The following is a 27,276-nucleotide window of genomic DNA, read 5'->3' as shown; positions in this document are numbered from 1 at the left end:
ATTAAGATCAAAATTGACTCAATTTTACAAAAAAATAAACCTAATTGGGATAAAAAAATACAAGGACCTATTTGAGACGATTCTGTACAAATAGAGACATCTAATTAAGCCTCGTGTATTTTATTAAATAGTGTTTCTCTCTTCGTCTTGCTGCTTGCTGCTTGGTTCTTGTCACTTACCTTGTTTTTGTTCGTATCATCATGATTTCTATTATGAATTTTGTGAACATGCTTGATACTGTAAATTGTATTTGTTATTGTGTTAATAACATTTCTTTTGTCATAAATTTGGAAAATAGAAAAGAAAATAGTGAATTAGTTAAATGGATGAAAATATAAAGTGACAAGATTAAAAGCAAAAGAAGTCAAAGTTGGTAGATAATAATGTTTGTGTGATCTTTCGTGGCACCTAACGTTGTCTCTATCAAGTGCGCACTTGGTGGGAATGGATGTAGTGCATTAGAAATCACGTGTGTTCGCTTTCGCTGCTTTGTAACAACACGATCCCACGGTTCAGATTAGTGTTTTGAATCTAATTACTGAAAATATGATTTCTTTTCATTTGGATAAAGTTTATTAAAATTAAAAAACATAAAGATGGTTAAGAACTTACGGAGAGTTTGAAAATCTCACATTTAAGTAAAAATATATAAAATAATAAATATATATAATAAATATATATAAAAGTCCATACAATATGTATAAATAAATAAAATGATAAATATATAGAAAAATTCACAAATCTGGTTTTTTTTTAATTGAAAATATATCATAATCACATATATAAACTTTTTATCTAGTGTTTTTCTAAAACATGCATAACAAAATGCTTTTAAAAATACTTCTTTTATAATTGTATTTTAAAAAGTACTTCTAGTAATTTTTCATTTAAATATTATCGATGTAACATCCTCTATTTTCACGTTTGTTATTAATATATTTAAAATTCATAATTACATATTTAATATAAAGTTTTAAAAAATACTTGAATAAAAATATACTTTTTTTAATTAAAGAATTTGTATTATATAAATAATTGAATATCTTATAAGAAAAACAATTCATAATTATATCATCTAGATATTTATAATATAAATAATATCTTATATATAATTGTGATAGTTTTTCTTCTATTGACTATACTTAAGTTTTTTATTTAAATATATTTTTATAAGTAAATTGAGAAATTATGAAAAAGAACTTTGTAGAAATTAAAAGATAAATTTCAAGTGTCAACTAGTTTCTATTCTTAAGTTATTTTAATAAAATTGTTATCATAACTTCATAAATCACTGTACTAGTTTAAATTTTTTGTAGAGTATTATTGAAATATATTATTTTCCATTATGACAAGTGGTATTTAAATTGAAAGTTTATGTTAAAATAAATAATTTTTATATTTTAGTATAAAAGTTAAGTTTCCACATACTATTTAATTATGAAGAATCTTAATAAATATTTTATTCCTGCTTTGTTAATTGTTAGATTAGAATGAAATTTATAATTAGAATTCTTAAAACATAATATCTCATTTTAATAATCGAGATTACTATATAGAGGTATGTAGTTAGATAAACAAATTTCATATTTTGAACTAACATTAACTATTTCTTTTTTAGAGTTACTTTAATAACAATCCGATTCTAAATTCATTAATAATTGGATTGAGCTCAAACTTTAACACCATGATTTTAAAATAATATTTTTCATTGACCAATTGGATTTACATTTAGAGATATGTATTAAGTTGTCAAATATGAAATACTATTATAATATTTAAACAATGAATGATGATTTTACTATTAAATGTCTCTGAGTGTATAGAAAAAAAAAATTGAAATAATAATTTAATAATGATATAATTTTTCGGTATAATGTCAAGAGGATTTTGGTAGTTGTATCTATCAATCTTTCTTTCACATTTTTTTCCGTTTTCTTTTTCTTTCTCTATTAATTAAGATTTTAAATTAGTTTGGAAAAATTATTTAAAAGTAAAATTTTACTTCACAATTTGTTATGAGGTAAGGTAAACAAAACATTTGTTACTTTACATATTTCATTTATCTATATTTATTTATTTTAGTGTTCTAATTTTTGTTTTATTTATTTATTTATTATTATTATTTTCATTTTATTAGTGAAATTCGTTATTTATTTATTTATTATTTTTATTTTTATTTTATTAGCAAATGTTTATAATCTCATTTTTATTTTTTTATTAATTATTATTATTTTATTAACGAGGTGTTGATAATCTTATTTTTTTATTGTTATTATTTTTATTTTATTAGTTAAGTGTTTATAAATTTATTTATATTTATATAATATTATTATTTTAATAATGAGGTGTTGATAACAAAATTTTTATTTATTTATTGTTATTACTTTTGTTTTATTAGTAAAGTCTTTATAACATCAATTTTATTTATTTATTATTATTATTTTATTCGTGAATGTTTATAATTTTTTATTTATTTATTTATTATAATTATTTTCATTTTATTCTTGAAGTGTTTATGAACTAATTTTTATTTATCTATTATTATAATTTTTATTAAGTGAGATGTTTATAAATTTATTTTTATTTATTTATTGTTATTATTTTCATTTATCTAGTGAGGTGTCCATAACCTCATTTTTATTTATTTATATTTATATTTATTTTATTTAAGTAAGGTGTTATTAATCTCATTCTTATTTATTTTTGTATTGGAATTAACTTTATTCGGTGAAGTGTCAATAAGATCATTCCATCAGACGTTTATGGTTTGTTGAGTGCGTGAAAGCGCGTTATGGAGCGGTGCAGGCAATTCAGATATTCATATCCTTTGGTCCAAACACTGTGTTGACCACGTCACTAGGATGTTTGTTTATCCACGCCTCTTCTCACTTGCTATATAAACCCATTGGTTGTGTTGAAGAAAACTCACAACTTCATCTTTTTCATTTGATTCACTTCAATGGATCCACCTGCAACTTACAGGTGCAGAAACTGCCAAACTCCTATTGCTTATCGTGATGAACTTCTTTCCAAAAGCTATATGGTAATATTGTTCATCAAACTCAGTTTTTTATCTTTTACTTTTTTCTTCAATCAACTCCTATTGCTTATCGTGAAGAAATCTGATAATGGTTGAAAAGTTTAACCTAATTTAAAAATTGAAAAGGTAGTGGTTGATCCCTTTGGTATTCAGGCAAAAACAGGGCAAGCATTTCTGTTCTCTGATGCAAGGAACATTGTGTTTGGGCAAAAGCAAGAGACAAATCTGATAACTGGTGTGTACACCATTGCTAGCATCTTCTGCAGCAACTGTGGTGAAGAATTAGGTTGGAAATACCTTCAAGCTTCTGAGGCAAGACAGAAGTTCAAGGAAGGCAAATTTATACTTGAACTTTCAAAGATTTCCAAACACTTCTAGCTTCTTTCCATAAATTCTTAAATAAACACTTATCAGATATGTTTAATACTGTATTGAAATTAAAAGAAACATTCTCTTCATAATAAGAGATGAAATTCTACGTTTAATCCTTTCCATTTTATCTGCAATTAGTGTATTCTTGGACGTTGGAGTCCATATAAAGTTCTACCATAAAAATCAACAGTAAAAGATTTTCTGATACTAAAAAAAAAGTCTGTCTTTACAATATCTTATTATGTGTGTAGCCACAAATACATAATTTAATAAATTTAAAAAGAATTGTTTTACTCTTCTTTCTTTAAAATAAAAAATTATATGTTTGATTTCGCTTTCAAACAAAGGATGTACTCTATTTGTTTTTTCCTCTTTTTTAACTAAACAACGGAGAAATTTCTCACTAGAATTAATTATGAAAAACTTACTTTCCACTAAAATCTTAATGACTGAAAATCAGACTTAGCATAACTTAATGTTGCATTCATTAACTTATGTGTAATTTTAGATGTTTAAATAAAATAAAATAAATTTATTTGTATTTAATATTAATTAATACATGTATTAAAATTAATTTTTTTAAAATTAAACATTTAAAAAAAATTAACTTATCATACGTTAATTTTAATTTTTGTGAGAAAACTTATTATATTTATTTATTCTATCAATGTTTATTAAACAATGCTTGATCAGCCATAACTTGGATGTTCCATTCATTAACACGTGTTTTATTTTAAACATCCACATGTGGAGACATTAATTATGATATTTGACATGTAATTCTATTAAAATAAAACCTCAAAATCTAATTATTTTTCCTTTCGTTGCATTTGGTAAAGACAATTATTTACAGGTGCGGGATTCTTGCGCTTAAATAATTAAGATATGGTACTTACCAAATCAAATAATGAATAAGAAAAATGGTATTTTCATAGTTTTAAAACTTTTTTCTTGATGGGTAAAAACAATTTTGTGTAAAACACAAGTTAAAAACAACACTGGAAATGTTATATTTTAACTAAAAAGTATAACATCTTATTTTAACAGCGTTCAACTATTAAAAGAATTATCGTATATATAATATAGATGAGAGTTAACTCAAAGAAACATATAAACTATTATGAGAGTTTATAGATGCAAATAACAAAATATTATGTTTACAAGATACATACTATTAAGAGTTATAGTACATCGAAAGAGTTTTACAAAATACTTTTTACTTTACGTTTTAGCATAATTCCTGTCTTCCACTAGATTAATTGAAACATTTTTATTTATTCACATCATTAAGGGAAGGGTGATCATTACAAACAAGAAAAAACATACAAATAGACAAACAAAAAAGAAATGGTAAGCTGATGTACAAAAAATAATCATATTTCACCTAAAAGTAAGTATATAACACAAATAAATCAATGAATTCTAGGACATACAATCTTTTCTAGACTTGACTATCCAGATAAATGTATTGATGTCAAACTCTTGGCAGACTTGTCCTGTGTGTAGTGAAACAACCCGTCCACGTCAAATTACCACACACCAAAGTTAATCCATCAAACATTTATGACAAGAAACAACTACTAGACTAAAGACCTTCAACTACTCTCCACGACATGCTCCACCCTTCTCTACTGGAGATTGAATGTTTATTAAGAGTTGTTGTATGGTTGTTTCTTATGGTGATTGATTATCACTATTAAATGAGATCTTATAATAACGTTTATATAATTTTTTAATACTATATATTAAATTGTATTTTTTTATTTTTAATTAATTATTTATAAAAATGATAAATATATTTTTTAATGTAATAAAAATACAAATATTCATTTTCATAATAATAAATAAAAATAAAAATAACTATTTGTTTAAGAATTAACCAAAATTTTGTAATGTATTAAATACTTAATTTAAAAGAAATTGTTATTGGGTACTCAAAATTAAAATTAAACAAATATTTTAAGCTTAAAATGCATTTAAACCATTTAATAAATATTACAAGGATTAGATTCAAAATCGACAAAAACATATAAAGACTAAATTTCACATTCAACTCTAATAAAAAAAAATGTCAATTTAAAAGATTTTTAATATTAAAAACCATGCCACAATAGAAAAAGGATTAAACTTAAAAAGTAAGAAACTAAATTAAGAAAAATAAAGAGCAAAATAGATAATTTTTAACTTTAAAATCACCGCATTAGAAAAAGAATTTGTGTCACTACCACTTTCCCCTTGTGCTGGCCAAAAGAACGTTGCTGCGTGGCTTTTTGTTTGCATCGCAAGAACAAGACTAAAGTGCTGACACAGCGTCACATCCTCTTCTCTTCTCTTCTCTTCCCACAAACAAATCATAAAAGCAGTCCAATTCCGATATAATTGTCCAAAACACAAGCGAACCGAGTGATTAGTGTTTGAAGAATGGAGTTCAGTTTCGACGAGAAAGACTTCGTATCGTGCTGTGGAAGCACCAAATTCGCCAAGGACATGGTTTTGGCTTCTCCTTTCAGTTCGTTGCAGCACGCTGTTTCTGTGGCGAGGGACGTTTGGTTCAACAACGTTGATGTCAACGGTTGGCTTCAGGCCTTCTCTGCCCACCCTCAGATCGGGAATACCCATGCTCCATCTGTTGCCTCTGAAGCCAGTGCTCAGTTCAGTACTTGAATTCATCACTTTTTTCCATCTGGGTCACTCTATTTTTGTGTTTTGGTGTGAAAGATTTGATTTTTTAGTGCAAAGGGTGTGTTTTTGTCTTTGTGGGTTGGTGGTTCTTTGGGTCTTCAGTTGGGATTTGTCAGTTCATGTTCAGTTATTGATCCCTTCCTATCAGAAATTTAGCATGACTTTTGAAGTGGTTAATGTAAAAGGTAGAGAATTTCTAATACACGATAGTTAGTATATAGACTATTTACTCTCTTTTTAGTTCACTTGGGTGGTTCTCTATCTTGTGTATGGGATGAAGCCGAGCGTATATAATCTATGGATTGACATGACAGAGATTTTACATTATCATTAAGTTATAAATGATCATGTATGGTTAATAGTTTACTTTTATGCTATCTTCAAAATCCCATACTTCAATGATTTCTGATTGATTGATATTGTGGAAATTCATACTTGCCATAGGAATTGAACTCGTGAAACTAATGAATTAGGTATAATTTTGATTTTCTCTTTGAGTGGGTGCATGTGTTAGGTAATGGACTCCCTGCAATCAGGACTTCAGGTTGGAATGTTGGATGAATTTTGGACTACTCAATCTGAGATGCATATTTCAAGTCTGATCTACTTAGTTAAAATATGAGGCGACCAATGCTCATCGAAAAGTTGTAATTGTGTGATAGAGTGAATGTGTTAAATCCCTGACTACAGGAAATCTGTATCTGGGATTAAGTTTCGTGTGGAGTTGTCAGTTGAGTTCAGTTATTCCTGCTATTTTGTTCCTGTTTGGTTGCATTCTGTTTTGTATTTTGATATGAAACAAATGAATTAGATGCAAAAGGTTGAGTTTTAAGTTAGTTATGGAGTTTGTCAGTTCGGTTATTCAGTCCATCAATTTTGTTCCTGTTTATAACCATCTGGGTTGCTTTCTCTCCATTTTACATTGATGTGAGAACCTTGAGTGAATGTTGTGAATTTCCCTTCATCTGGGTGGTGTTTGTCTGTTGCTTCAGCTGTGGTTTATGCAATGAGAAGGGTAAAGAAATGTATATCCTATTTGCTAGTTAGAAATAATAAGGAACCCGTTTTATGCAGTTGGAGTAAGGGAGAGCAATCAACTGCTTTATCTACTGCAACTGGTTCCAGCTTACAGGTTTGCTTGCTGCTGCTACTCAAAATATTACTAATATTTTAGTGTTTTTTGTTGTACTAGGAAATATATGGTTGGAACCTGATCGATCTACGGTCTGCTATCATAATACTGTACATACCATATCTAATATATTGAATTGAAAAGCACCTTCTTTCAAAGAGTTTTAATTTCTTTGCTTATATTTCACACGGTTAGCATCCTTCATTGTGGAATCTGGATCGTGGTTTACTATTGCTTTTATTATTATTGTGGTGGAAATTAGGCATTCATTAACAGAACTTGGCATTGGATGTGGCTGCAAATTTATGGTTAGAGGGAGACCTCAACTGCAATGTTAACTGTTAATAAATGGAAGTTAATTATCTGCATGTCATTTTTCAGGAACTATCTCAATGGAATGCTCGGTACAGGGAAAAGTTTGGGTTTGTTTTTCTCATTTGTGCATCTGGCAGAACCACTGATGAGATACTTGCTGAGCTGAAGGTAAATTTGAATTTAAAGTTTAGTGTTGGCAATACTTTTATATATTTAACTTCTATTCTTGATTAATGTCTATTTGGGTGAATTTTCGTTGAGCTATTATGCTATGAACATAGATTTGTTTAAGATTACACTATGGATTAATTACTTTTAGAAGGTTGAGCTTGCTTTTGAGCATGATAGTTCTTGTGAGCTTCTTATTCAAAGGGTGGGGAATATTCCTTCATTTATTGTCCCTTATGTGCCAAATTCAATCATTCCAATTTCCTACATTGGTTAGGACCCGAATTATTATGAAATGTTGATATAAGACTTTTCATTTAAATTTAAATTAATTCATTTTACACTTTGCAGAGACGATACACAAACCGGCCCATTGTTGAGTTTGAGATTGCTGCTCAAGAGCAAATGAAAATTACAGAACTACGCCTTGCAAAGCTCTTTTCAAGTACAGAAGACATTTCTTCTAAAATTGGCAATTATTCCACTGCTAAAAAGGCAGAAGGTACATCCATATTCCTTCCTGATTTATGTTTGGTTACAGTTTAAGAACCCCTTTTGATATTCAAATCTGCATAGAAAAGATATAACTGTGTTCACTCTGTTTCCATGACAACCCTTCAACTATTCAATTTGGTTTTGCTTATTGCTGTATGTATTCATTAATTGAAATGTAGCATATCATCAGCCATTCATCACTAGTCATGACATTTTGTGCAGAAGTAAAATGATCAAATATTTGAGTTTTTCATTTCTTTCAGTATATTAAAAGTTGAGTTCTGCAATATTCAAATCTGGGATACTAGTGATTTAATGTTAACTATTAACTGGTGTCAGAATCATGTGATTGTGACCTGTTATTAACCATTTTGAACTATGACATCTCTCAGCTAGACTGACATCCCCTTCAACAATCATTTGTCATCACTCTAAAAGAGATGCAACACAAAGACTATATTATATTTGTTAAAATCAAAGTAACTTTCTCCTAAGATATTTCTTATATTTCTAACTTTGATGCATGTGGTATCTGTGGATGGTAAGTTGGTTTCTGAGTGCTTAACAAAACCTCCTCCTTTATTGTTTATAAAATGTTATGGTCTGAATTTTCAAAACTCTGCAACTTTTATATTATGATGTTTACAACAAGTTACCAATCTTGGTTTCTTATTTCCCAATGCTAGAAGATCGTATTAGCATCATCAGTAGTCATGTGACTGCTGCTTCAGAGAGTTCATCAGGTAAACCAATTCACCATCCTGCAAGAACTCGCCCTCCAATTACCACTCATGTGTTGGATGTGTCACGGGGCTCTCCGGCCGCCGGTATTGAGGTGCTTCTGGAGCTGTGGAGGGGAGTTCAACCTCGGCCAACATTTGGGGCCACAGACGGAGGCAGTTGGGTGTTTCAGGGATCATCAACGACGGATCAAGACGGCCGAAGCGGTCAACTGCTGAGCATAGTTGAAGATGTGAGTCCAGGAATATACAGGATAAGTTTCAACACTGGGAAGTACATCCCAAATGGTTTCTTTCCTTATGTGTCTATAGTGTTTGAAATCAAGGATTCACAAAAAAGGGAACATTTTCATGTTCCTCTTCTGCTTGCTCCATTCTCATTCAGCACTTACCGTGGAAGCTAGGAATATAAGAACAGTTGCAAAATGAATGCCACAAATGTTTGTGGGGTGCCTAGAATGAATCTCTGAAGATTTGATGAAGTGAGCTTGTGTTTGTGACCATAGAACTTGGTAGAAAAAGGTACCAAATTTAGATAGGTAATAAGTGTAGAATCCTTGAGTTATTGCATGTTATATAAGTTCTTTTGAATCAACAATTGAGACTTGCAATATTTGAGACATGACTTGCAATATTCAGTTCCATTTTAATGAAATTATATTTAAATTGTCTGCATAATTTGTAACTCAAAACAAGTTCATCACTCAAGTGATGAAGTTGTATGAATAGGGTGAGTCTTTGGATTGTTATATTAAGTTTATATCTTGGAATATATTTCATGTGTTCTGGACTCTTTCCAAAACATATTTTATGTAGGAGTGTTTTGCAAAATTCATTCTGAGAATTTTTGTAATGGATGAATTTTAAAAATTGTATTCCAGAATATATTTCACGACTCTCAAAAATTTTATATCAAAAATTATGTTTTGGAAATTTTGTTCCAGAAAATGTATACCCACATAATTTTTTTAAAATTAACATATTCCAAAATTTGTTAATATATAAATATTTAATTGTTCTTTCTAAAAGTTGATTAACAAATTAATATATTCCAGTGTGTTTAAAAATTAATAGTTCCAATTTGATAGTGTATATACTTTAATGTGTCTACGTCTAATTAGCTTCTTCTTTTTTTAATATAAAGTGTGATTTGTTTAAGCTAACAAGAAAATTTGTATAATTAGTATATTTTTAATAATATTTATACAACTATTTCAACAGTCCCTCAACTACTGAAACTTTGAATATTCTCAACTAACAATTGCAAAATTGGGTGAAACCATGTAACAAGTTTCAAGAAATTGGTGAGCTACCATTAACTAAACCAGCAAAAAAAGTTAAGAAAACTTGTGATTTCTCAGGTTTGAATAATTTTAATATATGTAACATTGAAGTGATCTTGATCCACTTTTTCTTCTTTATTAGGGTTTGTTTGATTCTCTGCAACCCAGAAAAGAAAATGGCAGCAGGAAAAGAAGAAAAGAAGAAAGAAGGGGTTGAAGAGATCACTGCAATTTACAAAGTTAATCTTCATTGCAAGGAATGTGGAAACAAGATCAAGAAACATCTCATGATCACCCAAGGTAATTAACATTTTCTAAAACATGTTTTACCTCTACACTAATTTTGTTTAAGTTTAAATTAATTTAGTTTCATCAGTTTTTATTTCACTAATGTTTTACTCTTTCTTCCTTTTTAATTTGTCTCTGAAGTTTTTTTTTTTTTTTTTTTTTTTTTTTTTTTTATTTATTTATTTAAGAAATATGTTATCTTTTTTAATGAAAAATACCATGTAGTTTTTTTTTTCTATTGCATTAATGATATGAGAGATAATAATTTGATTTTATGGTGATTATTGAACAGGGGTGCAAAATGTGGAAATAGAAATTGAGAAAGGAGAAGTTAGAGCAAAAGGGAAAATAGAGCCTTTGAAAATCTTGAAACTTATAGAGAAGAAAACCAAGAAAAAGGTTGAATTAATATCACCAAAACTCAAACCTAAGGAGATCACTACTATGGAAAAAAAGCCTAAGGAAATCAAAGAAGTAAGTTTTTTTTTATTTTTCTTTTATGATGTGTAAATAAAATTTTATTTGATAATATAGAAATTAAAAAAAATTCAAATTGAATAAACCTTGAATAAAAGATAAATAAGCATCATGTAAAAATACGAAGTGTTTTTTTTTTTTTTTTAATTACGCTTAATTGTTTCTCTTTTTTAATAATTTGATGAAAAAGAAATTTAATTTTGTAAAGTAGTTGTATAACGATACATACTCGTGTAGGGGTGTTGGCTTAAATTAATTTAATCAACTTGAATTAAATTTAATGATTTACATATTTTAACTTTAAAAATGTTTTCCTTAGATAATCATTACTTTTAAAATATTATTCATTTAAAGTTGAAACTTTTTTATAGTTTTATTCTTAAATATACAGAAAAAATATATTTAAATTACTTTAAAGCTTTATTCTTTAATAATGTAAATCTATTAAATGTATAAAAACATATTATAAACAAAATATAAAAAATCTCCACTAAAAAAACAAGGATTAAATATGTTTTTAGTCCCTATATTTTGGGGCGATTTTGGTTTTAGTCCCTCTTTCAAACTATAGTACAATTTAGTCCTTCAACTTTAGAAAATTCTGGTTTTAGTCCTTTTTACTAATTTTTTTAAACTTTATTTGCTGTTTCAAGCACGTTACATTATAGCATTTGGATTGTTTACACTGTTTGACACATTTTTGCTCCAATGTTAAGTGAGAAACGCGTTTGAAACAATAAATAAAGTTAAAAAAATTTGGTAAAAAGAACTAAAACCAGAATTTTCTAAAGTTGAAGGACTAAATTGTACTATAATTTGAAAGAGAAACTAAAACCAAAATCGTCCCAAAAATATAGGGACTAAAAACATATTTAACCCAAAAAACAAAAAAATGAAAACCAACATTCATAGACTTCATATGGTCAAATATCCAATTCTCTCTCTTTTTATAATCAAAATCTATTAATCCAAATCGAATTCACTCATTCTTGATCAAATTGATTTAGTTTAAATCGGTAAACATAATTAAAAATCTACATTAATTCAACTAACAAAATTAATTGGTTCTTAAAATCTAATCTAAACTCCCCAAAATGTGAATGCATGCAAGTGTGAAAATTTTCACATATGGAGAATCTTTCACATGGCGAATCTTCCATATATATATATATATATATATATATATATATATATATATATATATATATTTAGATAACACCTATAAACTAAAATTGTATAAAATTCTTTAGTTAGTGATATTATAATATGTGTTCAATCATAATCATTCTGGAAATTTTGTTTTCTTTTTTCCTTTTTTATATATTCAAGGATTGTGGATGCAAGAAAGAAGAACACAAATAGAAATAATTTTTATCTTTTAATAATTTAGGCATGGTGAAAGGAGTTTGAAAGTTCGTGAATGCAAAGAAAGAAAATAGAAAAGTAGGTTCTCACTCGTATTTAAGTATTTATTTAGCTCAGTGCTAAAAATAGAAAATATTATTTGGCATAATTAAATTAAATTAATTAAATATATATTTTAAATTCAATTATTTGCATTATTTTTGGGTATATAAATATTTTATTTTTTGTTTTATACAAATAAGATAAGGTATAAATTATATTTAATTTTAAAGATATTATCAACAATGATTTCAATTTTTTTAATATTAGTCCTGTATTTTCATTTAACAGTTTACTTTTAATATTGTACTCTCATAAAAAAAAAAGGCGTAATTTACTTAAACATTTATAATCCACTTTTAATATTATAATCATAGTTCATTTTGCAAGTAATAATAAAAATGATCGAGCCATTGAATTATTTCATATAGAAAGACAAATTATGATTTGGTAAAGTTTGTGATACCAACATTTATTTTTACTTAACTATGATAATAATTGAATAAGTATGTTTAGTTATTTAATTTTGATGTAAAATTACAATTTGTTGTTTGTGTGAAATTTTGACATATTTTGGTTGTCAAAATTAAAAAATATAATTTATTTAACTTAATTATATTATATTGAATCTTTTTGATAAATAAAAATCATTCTTATTAATATTTGAATTGTTTATAATTTTTATTTTTATTTTAATATTAAATAAGATATTTTATTCTAATATTTAAGTTGTTTATACCATTTAATATTTTAATACGACTTTCATATCAGTTGAAAATCCATTTAAAACGTTAAAAAAAGTTTAAAATAATTAAATTAAAAAAGTTGTATATATTATTTTTAATATTTAAAAATAAAAAATATATCAAAATTTCAAACATAAATTTTAACCTCAAAATTTAAAATTAAAATTCACTAAATTCTTCACTTTCATTCTTTTTCTCATTTCATTCACGATAAATTATTTACGGTTCTCATGCACCACTTTTCTAATGATTTGGAAATTGATGTTTTAACTATTTTGTCCTATACTAAAAAAAATCAAAATATGGATTGATTGAGACAAAGAATAGATTGGAGTTCAGTACTATCTAACAGTTTTTTCTTAATTTAAGATCAATTTTAAATTATATATATATATATATATATATATATATATATATATATATATATATATTATAAAAATCTATTATTTTATAGAATGGGTTGGTCAAATAGTTCCGTTCAATTCAAAACGTATTTTTTTTTTTTAATTTAATCTAAATTATTTTGCGAGTTTTTAAAACTAATTTGTGAAACGAAAACCTATTTAGACAGGTCTAATTATATTTAATATCATCATTATTAAAAAATATATTATTATTCTAAACATCAAATTTCTTATCATGTTGACTATGTTCACCGTAACTTTTCATTATATGGTCCTAAGGTTCATCACTCTCTAATTTTCTTTATTCTTGTATGAAAAGAATTCTAAAATTATATGAAAACGACATCTGTCTAAACATCTACTCGTCCAACTTATAATCATATTATATAAATATCTACTCGTCTAACCTATACTATTACGTGAAAAGAAAGAGATTAGAAAAAAAAATGTGCAAAGATACACTCCTATGATTAGATTTCGGAGTTCTGTTATTTGATTTTCAAAGTATTTTTTTTTATAAATTTATCTATTTTTTAGGAAGTGGTAAACTGAATATTTTTATTATAAGTTCTAGAAAATTAAAAAAATTTATTTTTCTCAGATAAAATCTAAAATGTGTATAAGCTTTGCCTCAACTTTATACCATTTAAGATACCAATGTGTTGTTTAGACATTTAGTAAAACTATGATATATCTATTCTATTGTATGTTTCTTTAATTAATAATATTTAACCAAGTTTAATTAACAAATCATTCATAAATACATAACTCAACAAATCATCTAATCAATCATATCATATATCAATTCAATCAATTATGTAATTTTAAAATTCATATATTCAACTATAAAATATATGAATTTTCACCTAAGTAAAATTAAAAGAAAATAAATTTGGTTTATGTTTGAATTTCTAATTTGAATAAGAATTTCTAGCTTGAACATTGCATCTAATCTTGACGAGATATTATTTCACTAGTTAGTCACTTCCCAAATAGATTCAAAGTATAGTAATATAATATTCCAAAGATAGCTTCCTTAATTCAAATTAAGTATAGTAATATAATAAATTATCCAAAAACTATGCAAAGTTAGTAAATCCCTTATTCATAAACCAAATTACATATCAAGATTACTATATATTAATCTACTTAATTTAGATATCACATATACCTACAAAATCTTATACATGCAAACTTTGATTGTAGTTCTTAGAATTGATTTTCACTTTGGCATAATCTCACTAATACATTTTGGTTGAGAAAATAATGATAATCATCTTCAAAATATTAGAGAGATGTAATATAAGAAATAATGATACACACATACACATACTTCATAAAGAAGAAAATAAGAGGAATGACATAAGGAACATGTTTTACATTTTTCCCGATAGTAAAAATATTTGTCATCAAAAATTCATTCATCATCATAAAGAGATAAAAATAAAGTTTTTTCATTTTTTCTTCCAACTCTCAAGTGGAATATCATAATCTTACATTTTAAATCACTCTTACTAATGTAATGAGTTTATTATTCAAGTTGGTTATTTGTCTTCAATCTGAATGAGTCTAATTTCAAACGATAATTCAACCATGACTTACATAACAAAACTATTATGTAGTTGTTATTTGAAAAATTTAACAAAATTATTATGTATGACAATTTGCAATGTAAAAAGAAATAAAAAAATTACACCGGTAATACCATCTAATCAAATTCTTTTAAAGTAAGTAGAAATTAGTCAAACAAAAATAGCCATTAATAAAAAGAATAATAAAACAATATATTATTCCATTCATATTTTGAGACTATTGGCTAATTGAATATATTTCATGTGTGGTTTCAAGCCAATCATCCGCATCATCTCGGTGAAAGTTCACATGCATTGTGACAAATGTGAAGCTGACCTAAAAAGGAGATTAATAAAGCACAAAGGTATTAATTATTATAATATAGTTTATTAATTTCTTGTTTTCTCATTTTGATTCTCATACTAACGTATAAAATTTCTTGCTAGTTCTGTGATTCTCGAATATAATTTGAGAAATTTTTATTGTATTATAGATAACTTGTATAATACATCACGAAAAATCATTAAAGATAATGAAAGTGCATACCGTAAAAAATTACCGTTTGAGATTTTGTCAGCAATTCCACAACATAAATAACATTTGAATCAATCCATGTAACCATACAAGCTAAGGTCAAGGTTTTTGATTTGATTAATGAAGGTATTTTCGATGTGAAAACGGATCAGAAAGCACAGAATGTAACAGTGGAAGGCACCATTGAAGTGGAGAAACTGAAATCTTTTTTGAGAAAGAGGGTTCACAAGAATGTGGAGATTGTTTCTGTAAAGGAAGTGAAAAAGGAAGAAAAGAAGGGCAAAGAGAAGGATCATGGTGAATCAACCAAGAAAAAAGATGAAGATAATACTAAAAAATCTGGTGAATCAACGAAGGAAAAAGGTGGTGAAACAACAAAAATAATAGAAACTCGTGAAGGGCACCCAAAAGAGGAAGTGAAGGTTAAGGATAATGTTCCTTACATCATTCACTATGTCTACGCACCACAACTTTTCAGTGATGAGAATCCAAATTCATGTTGTATTTTATGATTGGAGTAAGATTATATATCTAAATAGACAAATAAATAAACGATTTAGTTTTTTTTTTTATGTATTTTCAGTATAATTTTGTATGATTGATGAATATAAATTGTTGTGATTTATTTTTTCAAGATAATTCTTCTAAACATAATAAATTTACTGTGCATTAATTAAAAAAAACACAAATAATACTTTTTTTATGTTAGTGTTAGATAATTTAAAGCTTAATAATATTTTTATCTCATACTTATAGTAATAATTTAATATTTTTATTTATTTTTTACTCAATGTGATTTTTATATTTCTTTTAGAAAATTCAATGTGATTCATTTCATTCTAATAACATTAACATTATTTAGAGGATATGCTAATGTAATCATTTACTTCCTTTATACGTTTCCTAGGAAAGGAAAATAAATAACAAATTTTGGTTGAGGTTGACATATATATATATATATATATATATATATATATATATATATATATATATATATATTTGTAAATATTTCTTTTTTAATATAAGAAGTGTCTTTGAAGACAAATTATAATGAATTACTTAGTTTCTAAATGAAAAATATTTGAATATAGTAATTAATCATAATATTCTATCTTAAGAGATTAGGTTAGAATATTAGGTTTGTTGTGGGTAGATACATTTAAAAGTTAAAAGTTGCTTTTATTTTTAAATGTCATTAGTTGGTAAAAGTATCAAATTTCTCTCTTAAAAAAATGTAGGACCTGTGCTGCTTAAAAAAATGAATTAATTGGAAAATAAACCGAAAACAAATGTTGTTTCACTTAATTAGTGAAAATTTGTTGCCTTTTATATTTTAAATATAGTATATCTTTGACATTTGAATATGAATATTATGATGTTGATTTTTTGTATAAATTAAATTAGGTTTTTTATATTCATTTTATAACTGTTTGTTAAATGATGGTGCTTATAATTCAAAATACTATATGTACACTTGAATTATTAATCTGGCTGATGTATCATAGCATTCTTTATTCAATAATGTGTTCGGTCAATTCCATATAACCATTGCACGATGCAAATAATACTGTGCATTCAAATCTCCATTAAACACAAAGAAAGTAGCATATTAACAATTCATGTTTATTACTTAAAAAAGTTATAATTTTAGAATTACTAGTTTTTCTAAAAATACTCTTTCAAAATTATGTTTAAGTGTTTGAATAAAATTTTCAATCAAATTTTAAAAGAATGAAATATTTTTTTCCTAAATTAAAATTATGTTATGCGTAAATTTAGAGAAGAAGGTTCTTGTCTCAAATTTTGTATAATAGGTAGATATTATATTATCAAAAGTGTTTGTAATGGGATAGGTATTAATTCTATAGGTTTAATATGATTATTTGAGAATGCGTCAAACTCTACACATAAAAGTATTACGTATGTCAAATAAAAAAGTGGCACTTGTTGATGATCTAACCTCAACATTCTATATTAGGGTAATTCTTTGCATCTAATACATAGAGTTTGACACAAAAACCTTATTCAATGTCTTACTAATTGATATCTTAATCGATTTGATTTAGATTATTTATTAAAGTCAAAATATTTTCTTTCCTTAATAGATTTATGTACTTAGTAATATAATCATAATGGACCCTAATACTATAATTGGTATTAATAAAATATACATGTATATTCACTTATTCTATCTTTAATTCCAAATTATTTCATCGCACGCATTCATTTATTTATATAAAAGAATAAGTTAGTTCTATAGACGTGTATGTGTAACTTTTCAAGGGTTTTTTTTTGGATAGAATTAATTAGACATTTTTGGAAAACCATTTAACAAAACACCCACCAAATAGTAATAAATGTGTATGTATGTGTAAAAAAAAAGAAATCCAAGTATTATCAACCATTAAAATTCGTTGAAAAATGTTAAAATTTGTTGGTAACAATTTTTTTTAACGGATTTTTAATGAACTAAAATCAATTGATAAAAATGAAACCGGTAACAATTATTAACGAAAATTTATATTTATTAATAATTATTGAAGAAAAAATCTGTAATTATATATCGAAGAAATTTTTTTCGATATTTACTGAAGAAAAGTCCCTTTGTAAACATCGTGATCTAGTTCATTTTCTTTCTCCTTCTTCCTTCCTCTTCTTCCATCAATTTTCATATTCATTATTTATAGGAATTTCTTCAGCAAGGCTATTTCTACCTCCAAGTTTTGTTTCTTCCCATGCCTTGCATCAACTCTAAAGGAAAAGTTCGAACTCGTTATTAACTTTCTCAACTTCGACTAACTCAATAGCTCAGCTAGTTTGCATCTTAATCAACTTGAAAATGACAACAACTCAACAAAGAAATTTGTTGCTGCTTTATACCTTTATCCCAAAATCAGGGACAAACATGTGAGTATTTTCGACCTTCACACTCCAAGTTGGTGATAAATATGGTTAGGGATCGTTGATGGCAAGCTTTCATTCGGAGAACAAGATGTTCTAATAAGACAAGAGTCAGCATGGGTCTAGGTTTGTGATAAATGTTGTTGTCACTCTTTTTATCGACGAATTTATTGATAGAAAAATTCGTTGATAATAAACATTTTAAATTAACGACATATTTTATTGATGAATTTTAAGATTTATAAGTATCAGTGAATTTTAACGATAGACAAATTCATTGATAAATAAAATATGTATTACTGATGAATTTATCGATGAATTTTACCGATAGAATAAATCTGTTGATAATTCAAATTTACCAACAAAATTATTTTTGTCAATAAATTTTTTTTAGTAATTACAATAATTTTTTTAATGCAACAATATGTGTATGTTTAATACAAAGTTAATTAATAACACATTTTTTTATACTAGTTCACCTAACTTAGGTTATATTCAGTGCCTCAATATGCCAATGACAAAGGTTGTACTAAACAAAAAAAATTAAAAGTATCATTATTGTCATATTTAGCTTTTTAAGTGAACATACATTGCTTGAGTAATAATAAATTTAGAAGAGAGAAAATTTGTTTGACATCTTCTTTCATTAAGTGTCAAACTGTGTTTAAGCACCCAACACCAAATGGAGAGATAGCACACATTAACCTTCCTTTACTTAAGCATTATACCATTACTTGAGCGACATGACTTCGAATTCATCATGCCACGACTTCCAAACCTACCTGAAGTTTTTGAATCTTCATTACTTGAACTATCCATAATTCCTTCAACCTTTCAAATCATTGACGTTTTCACCAAATTGCACCCTCTTACTATTTTTAAAGGATTATGTTCCAAATTAGGAATGTTCATTATATATATTCTCAACTTGAGGGAGATTGATAAAGTCTAGTATCGTCTAAGTTAGTTATTTTTGTATCATCTAACATATAGTGTTTTCATTTAATGTCTAGTGTTTGTATCGTCTAGCGTCTAATATCTCATGTATCATCTATCGTCTAATGTTTTGTATCATTTAACATGTATTGGAGTCTCGTCTTATATCTTTAGAACTGTTTTGCCTTTTTCTATTTTTAGTTTTCATTTTTTTTGTCATTTATATTTCTTTTCTTTTATAATTTGTACCCTTTGTTGCTTTGAATACGATGAACTTATTTTTATTTTTCTTTGTTTTTTTTATGTAAAAAATATCTTTGTAGAAAATTATGTGTAATATGCAACTGAGGTACCATTGTATTATCATCTCCTTTAATTTCATGATTGTTATTTATTTAAAATTAAAAAAAAATAAAAGTGTGTCAAATAAAAGGTACATTAAATACATTGAAATAAGTATACATAAGCATGGGATATAATATTTACATATATGAGTGGTTACATATAATAATTGTAGATGATATAGAAATGTGAGAATTATTCGTAAAATTGAAGGAGGAAGGAGTGTGGGTATAAAGACGCTCATATTGAATGGAGGATGTTACATTACAATAACATAAGCTTGAAAAAGAAACATCTTAAGTTAATGTTATAAATGAGATGAATCATTTTTTTAAGAGGCAAACTAAATTATTATTAATAATGATATGTGCATACTATCAAGCAATGCATACATTATTTCTCCTTACAATTGTTATAAAACTAGAATACTAAAAATATCAATTTTGCAAACGTGACTGGTGTGGAAAGTTATCTTCCTGATGTCGATGGTTTGATTTTTTTTGTAGGAAAAATTTCTTAACAACTTTTTTTTTTATAACTTTTTTATAACGATAGTTCGTGATTAGTTCGTTTCAAATATTTTTTTAAAATAAATTCAAACAGATCAATAAAACAGTGTCTGTTGTCAAAAAGTTATTAAAAGAAATTGTTAAAATATCATATTTTTTTATTAATTTTTTTTTTTAGACTTCACTTCTAGAACCCTACAACAAAGTAACGTAAGGGTAAGGGTAGTGAAAATATCAAAGTCATTTAGATAATTACTTTATATTCTAAATAATTAAAGGTAAAAAAAAAATCATACATTTTAAATAATATTTGTTATTATTAATTTAAGCTGTTAAGTGATACATGTCATTATTATATGTGATATATTACTACTTTTTATGAGTAAGACTGTCAAACTTTTATGAAGATAATATTGTAATAGTTTTGAAAACAAAAATTTAGTTATAGTAAATATTACAATGTTATATTAATATAGTTTTCGTCAAATCATCAATTTCTCATATGCTTTATTCATTCAATTTTTTTTTTTCAATTGAATCATGAATTTAATATTTTTTTCGTAAAGTGTCATAAATATAGCATCTTCGTTGAAATATAAGAGAATGCCAACATTAGAGTTTATTCAATATTATAATAATGAGTTACTTTTCCAAAAGAATATATCAATAACTATAATTATTGTTATTCTAGGAAATAGTTACTTTTTATTTAATGAGATTTTTCATGTGAATATTTTATAGAACTTTCACAAATAATGTAAAAGTGTGTAGAAAATGCTTTTTTTTATGAATATTTATAAAAGAATTAAGAAAAATCCTACAAAAAATATAAAAAATTATAATAGTAGTGATAAAACTTTGAGAAATGAAAAGTTATTAAAATTTAAACATACATTCTTAAATTGTATCGAGAGCCATGTGTGCACTCTGGACTTTTCAGGCTTGAGATATGCAACTAGCTGTGGGAACACGGATGACGATGTGGACTTATGCCATGAAACAAAAACTCAAGAATTTTGAGTGGGAATTTGAAGAAATAATTAAGAAGTTTTCTGACATGATTCTTCATCACATTGCCCTTTTTTCTTTCCTACCACAAGTCAAAATTTAATTTCATTTGCGATATTTTCATTGAATTTATCGAATAAGTTTTTATATATCATGAAAAAAAATGTATAAATTGTTTTATATATATGAACTTTGATATATAAATTATATTTACATTTAAAGTCTACCAATTATTTACTATTACGTAAAAGAAATACAAAATATAAGACATCACTCCCAAACTCATAATACAAAATTACACATCATAAAATCTATACTAATTATACCTATTATAAAAAAAATATATATAAATAAATATATTGAAGTAAAACACTAAATCACTTATACACGTAGTTTCCTTTTAAGATTATAAAGAATAACTTGTATGAGAAATAATGATAAACTAAAATAGAATTATTTTTTATCCAAAGTTTCTGAAAGTCCTCGCTCCGCTTTTTCTAAAGTATAAACATCTTAACATGCAATTCTAAAATAGTTAAAAAACTACTCACATATTTATCTTAAATTCCTCTAAAAATATCAATACTTGTAACTAAATCAGGACTACTCTAAGTTATACCATTAGTATTCACTTTAAGTCAATTAACATATGAAAATTGTCATACTATGTTCGGAAATAAAACTACCCTACATCTCCTAGTTTGAATATGGAAAAATTTTAGTACCAAAAAGTTTTCATACATATCAATCTTCATTATATTCAATTTATATATATATATATATATATATATATATATATATATATATATATATATATATATATATATATATATATATAGAGAGAGAGAGAGAGAGAGAGAGAGATATTAAATATTGATAAATAATTCAATAACAGTTTAATAGTGAGTGATACAATATGTCGAACAAATAACAAATCTTATATGTTTGGATGACTATAATACCATATTAAAAAATAGATTTTAAATCTAACACAATTTTATAAAATTAATCTGTAAAATAAGATTTATATATACTTATATATTGTAAACTGATCTTGTCTCTAATAGACTTAGAATATTCAATTCTTTTTGTAATGATACGACTATCTTTACATCTCCAACCCATTCATTCATTTCTTTCTAATATTTTCATACTTCTTTGATAACTTGCCCTCCCCTTGTTCAGGAACAAATTGACAAACAAATTGAAAAAAATCGAAAAGAAAATAATAAACTAGTCCGTGACTTAAAGATAAGAAATCAAACATTACTAGAAAATATTTAAATAATGAAAAATTGCAATGATAAAAAGTAATTAGTTACTATAGTAACTAAAATAGTTTTTAAATTGGTTACTGAAATAAAGTAGTCATTAAATAAAGGCATTAGTTTCTAAGACAAATTTAAAAAGTAATTTATTTGCCAAAATCTTGATAATTAATATTAGTGATTAATTTAAAAACTAATTTACTATAAGGACTAATTTAGAAACTAGTTTAATTACCAATAATTTTTAATTTATAAATTAGTATGTAAATTGGTCAATGACTAATAAATTTTTATCATTAAAATCAGTCATTATTTAGATATTTGTTTTAAGTTAAAAACAACAATATAGTAAATCTAGTAATGCTTACACAAAATTAAAAAAAAAAATAGACATTTAATAAAATATAATTATTTTTAAATAGAATAACCAAATTCAGGATACATTTAAAACTTTAAAAATAAAATAAGTATTTAAAGTAATAGAGAAGTTTCCAAATGAGTTTCACATTAGAGAATTGAATTACTTAATTACTTATATAGTGACAGTTATTAAAGTCATTACATTAGGTTGTTTGAGGAAGTAACCAAACGCGGAATAAACGCGGACAGACTCCTCCCATGCATATATAGTTAACTACACCACATAAATATTCTCATATTTCCCAATATTTATACACTCCAACCATACTTCATTCATCCTATATTCACATAAAAACATAAAATAGGAACAAAAGATATAAATTTGTGAAAAATAATAAATTATAATATATATTAAAATTTATTAGGACAGTCAAAACAGACTCTCGGATAAATGGATTGACTCACTGGTTCACTTAATTATATTTTTTTAAATAAAAAAATTATAAACTTTCTATAACTCAAATATAAACAAATTTTATTCCCAACTTGAGTATTTAATTAATTTTGAAAATAAAAAAATTAAATATTTTTTTCAAGAAAAAAATATAATAAATATTTTTTTATAAAATTAAAATTAAATTTTAATAAAAAACTTAGGTAAGTGGGTACCAATCTAGCCCATCATGGGTTCAACCCTCATGAGCCAGGTTGAAATCTGATCCGCATAAAAAAAATACAATTTTTTCAAACCTAGTCCAAACTCGTGATGAACCAGATTGACTTATAAATTGTGACCTATTTTGACAGTTCTAAAATTTATTTTATAAAACTTAGTAGGGATTAAATATATTATCTTGTAAAGAGTAACTAAAAATCTATTTTATTAAAAATTTATTATGTCATTGATTATAGTTATGAGATTTCTCTTAATTTTTATGTTTAATGTCTTCCCTTGTTTGTTAAAGATTTCATATTGACTTCAAAATAAAATAAATATAAAGTTGATGAAAATATTATATCTTACCACCTAATTTTGTAAAATTGAATTATATATAAAATATACTTTTTAAAATTATATTAGTATCATTTAAAATTTATTTTGTAAAATTTGTTTTTTTTTGTTAAATATAAATATCACAACCCATCAAACCACTATTTAATCATTTATTAAATATATAATCTCATATATTTTAAAAATCTAAAGATGATATTAAACTAAACTTATTAAATTTTACTAAGGAGATATGCATAAAATATTAAATAAAAATAATTTAATACATTAAAGTCTTCATATTTAAACCATGTTTGAATTTTTACAGTTACGTATATGAAATATTGTCTGGTTTAATATTTGATAGTGGTGGATTTTCTAAAAATAAGTTAGTAAAAATATGCTTCTATGGGTATGACTTTTGAACAATGGATTGGTAGGTGAATGAAATAATCTTTTTATTTAGACATTAGGGTCAATCAATACCTTAAGTTTTCTAACATCGTCATATTATTATTTTATTGGAGATATTATCTTATTTGGATTTTATGACCATACGATTCTGTTATAAAAAATATATATTTTAATTGGTTATAAAGGGACAATGTTTATAAATAACATTTGATTTAAAATAATATGAATTTTTTGAGTTTTAGGGAAATATATTAAATAATATTTTTTTCCTTATATTTAGTTAATATTTCTATAATTCAGTCTCATCTTTAGCGTGACATAATTTTTGTGAAGTGCTTAAAACCAGCAATTCGTTAATCCAATTTTTAGTAATATTTAAAACAATTTACTAATATTTGTTATACTTAAATTTTTGTTGCATCAGTCAAATATAGCCATATTTTTTCTCTCTAGAATATGATTTTTTTTTCTTTTATCATTAAAATATATTAAATATAGTTTTAATTTATGTAAAATATTCATTTATTTAATTTATGATCTTGAAATATACAAATATTTCTTTTAGTTTCCATCCAATGAATTTTCAAGGAGATTGATTTAAAATTGAAAAAAATATTATGGAACAAAAACAAAGACCAATTGAAACAAAACTTTTGCAAAGTGAATAGAGATATTTTTAAGTTTATCCTAACCTTCATTGATAAATTTATTGAATTATTATGTACATTTTTATTTTATGAAGCTTTATAATAAAATGTTTTAGTAAAATTTATAGTTGGGTGATTTAAATGTAGCAACAATTATTTGATCCAAATAAATGAAAAGGTTAAAGGAACTTATTATTTGCCTCCGGTGCGGGAAACGTACGCAAGCCGTAAGATTGCGGTGTATTGAGGGAAAATGTTTGTCAGCTAGAATTGAAGTGTGCTTCGTGGAAAATCATGCAGATTTAAATAAAAATTGGTAAAAACAATTAGTTAATTTTTCGTCATTAAGAAAATAAAAAAGTTAATTAAATTGAATTTGAGTCAAATTATATAATATTTGTGTTGTGAATAAATTTTTTATTTTTAAAAATCTAGATGATTTTATTTTTAGTGATACAACGAATTTTGATTTTTTGGTTGATATATTTTTTTGGACTATGTCACTTATATTGTGAATAGTTTATATAATTTACAACATCTTGATTCATCTTATATTAATTTTCTGATAGATAGTTATTCATTCATTTTTAAGAAAACTCATTTTTCGGAATTGAAATTAACTTTTAAATAGGTTAAGATGTTTGATGAGAGGAATGATTCTAATATTGAAAATAATGATGAACCAGTTCAAGCTATAAAAAAATCTGGTAAGGATAAGGCAAAGAAAGCTAATACTAAACCTATTAAAGCAAAGACTTCTAAAGGGAAATTATGAGTTTTAAAAATTTTTTGGAATATGAGAAAGTTAGCTAATGATAAATCTCGTGATATGTTCATGAATTTGATTACTGAGCTAGAAAGGCTTACATTTATGGGTGGCAAAATGGACCTAACCTAATGAGTCAACCTGTTAACCCAACAAAAAATGGGTCGGATTAGCCATTTTAACCTGTTAACCCAGAACAACCTGACCTGCCAGCCCATAGGACCAACTTACAGGTTAATCAAGGTCAACTCAAAGTCCGATTTTAAATAAATAAAAAACTTATGTACTACACAATGGACTGATGGGTAGGGTTTGTTAACTTAAATAAAGGCAAAACCCACACCCTCACATACATCGTCAAATAGGGCAAACAAAACACAAATTGTGAGCCACCACTACCCTGAGTAATGACCACCACCATGACATTATATTCTTCCTCCTTTATCTTCTTAGATGCAAGTTGTCTATTCTCTTTGATATGTATAGGAGTACATAAAAAAAAAAATGGCGGGCCAACTTGCCAGCCTATCTTACTGTGGGACAGGTCCTACGATTCAACCTGTTATTGAATTGTGGGCTAGCTTGAGGTAGCCCATTTTTGACGTGTCAATAGCACATCAAGCTAAAACGAGTTTGGCTAGCTCATTTTGCCACCCATAGTTACATAGGTTTACTATTTTCCATCAATGTATTTATTTAGTTTTTTTCTTTCATAATAAATATTTTGCCTATGTGTATAATGTAATTTTATCATGGGTTTGACATGGTCCCTCCATATTTTCCCTATTCTTTTTATTTTTTAGGTTTAATCATTCTGATAATCCCTATTTTCGATAATTTTTTTCAATTAGGTCCCTCATTTTTTCTTTTTCTCAATTGGGTCTTTATTTTTTAAAAATTGAAGCAATTAGGTCATTGTCGTTAGTTCCCTACTAACACCGTTAAAAAGGGTGACACGCGTCAGCTCGTGATTTTTTTGAATTTTTTAAATATATTTTTAATTATTTTTATTTTTATTTTTAATTTATTTATTTATTTTTTTTTTAAAATTGCCACATGTCAAGTTCACATTGAGCCACGTGGCAATGACAATGTGAGGTGACACTGATAGTGCCACGTGTCACTAATAGTGTCACGTGTCACTATCAGACCACGTGTCATTAGATTTGTCTCAATTTGGTCCTTATATTTTTAATTTGTCTCAATTTGGTCCCTTTATTTTTATTTTGTCTTAATTTAGTCCTATTNTTTTAAAAAACTAAACAATTTTGTTTCTCTCCAAGTTCAAACAAAATTTTATTTGTATATAAATCTTTACAAAGAAATTTATACAAATTAATTTTTTTATTAGAAAAATAAAAAAATTACAAACCAACATATGACACATTTTTATTTATATAGTAGTAAAGAAATCATTTAACCTAAATAATACGAATGAGTAACCTATAAAAGTTAACATCTCAATAATAAATATTTTTGTGA

The 27,276-nt window shown here is 25.6% G+C and overlaps 3 protein-coding genes across 5 annotated transcripts; all 3 read left to right on the top strand.

Moving 5' to 3' along the window:
* Positions 1 to 2,908: 2,908 nt before the first annotated feature.
* LOC106773805 (protein yippee-like At4g27745) lies at positions 2,909 to 3,525 on the top strand. 2 transcript variants are annotated; one of them, XM_014660558.2, is made up of 2 exons: positions 2,909 to 3,043; positions 3,194 to 3,525. In XM_014660558.2, the coding sequence occupies exons 1-2, from the start codon at positions 2,960 to 2,962 to the stop codon at positions 3,416 to 3,418; spliced, it is 309 nt and encodes a 102-aa protein (XP_014516044.1). In that variant the 5' UTR covers positions 2,909 to 2,959; the 3' UTR covers positions 3,419 to 3,525. The 2 variants fall into 2 exon arrangements, with proteins under 2 accessions (XP_014516044.1, XP_022641861.1); XM_022786140.1 differs by having other exon boundaries at positions 2,911 to 3,043; positions 3,167 to 3,525.
* Positions 3,526 to 5,639: 2,114 nt separating this feature from the next.
* LOC106772867 (uric acid degradation bifunctional protein TTL) lies at positions 5,640 to 9,619 on the top strand. 2 transcript variants are annotated; one of them, XM_014659483.2, is made up of 5 exons: positions 5,640 to 6,063; positions 7,169 to 7,226; positions 7,608 to 7,709; positions 8,061 to 8,211; positions 8,894 to 9,619. In XM_014659483.2, the coding sequence occupies exons 1-5, from the start codon at positions 5,834 to 5,836 to the stop codon at positions 9,346 to 9,348; spliced, it is 996 nt and encodes a 331-aa protein (XP_014514969.1). In that variant the 5' UTR covers positions 5,640 to 5,833; the 3' UTR covers positions 9,349 to 9,619. The 2 variants fall into 2 exon arrangements, with proteins under 2 accessions (XP_014514969.1, XP_014514968.1); XM_014659482.2 differs by having other exon boundaries at positions 8,891 to 9,619.
* Positions 9,620 to 10,373: 754 nt separating this feature from the next.
* On the top strand, positions 10,374 to 16,164 carry LOC106773288 (heavy metal-associated isoprenylated plant protein 4). Its single transcript, XM_014659993.2, has 4 exons — positions 10,374 to 10,527; positions 10,808 to 10,989; positions 15,395 to 15,482; positions 15,779 to 16,164. Exons 1-4 carry the CDS (start codon positions 10,404 to 10,406, stop codon positions 16,162 to 16,164), a joined length of 780 nt encoding a protein of 259 aa, XP_014515479.1. The 5' UTR covers positions 10,374 to 10,403.
* Positions 16,165 to 27,276: the final 11,112 nt, after the last annotated feature.

Source organism: Vigna radiata, chromosome 9 (assembly GCF_000741045.1).
Source record: "Vigna radiata var. radiata cultivar VC1973A chromosome 9, Vradiata_ver6, whole genome shotgun sequence".
NCBI lineage: Eukaryota > Viridiplantae > Streptophyta > Magnoliopsida > Fabales > Fabaceae > Vigna > Vigna radiata.
Note: the sequence above shows the minus strand (reverse complement) of the source record. Positions and strands in the feature narration are given on the sequence as shown.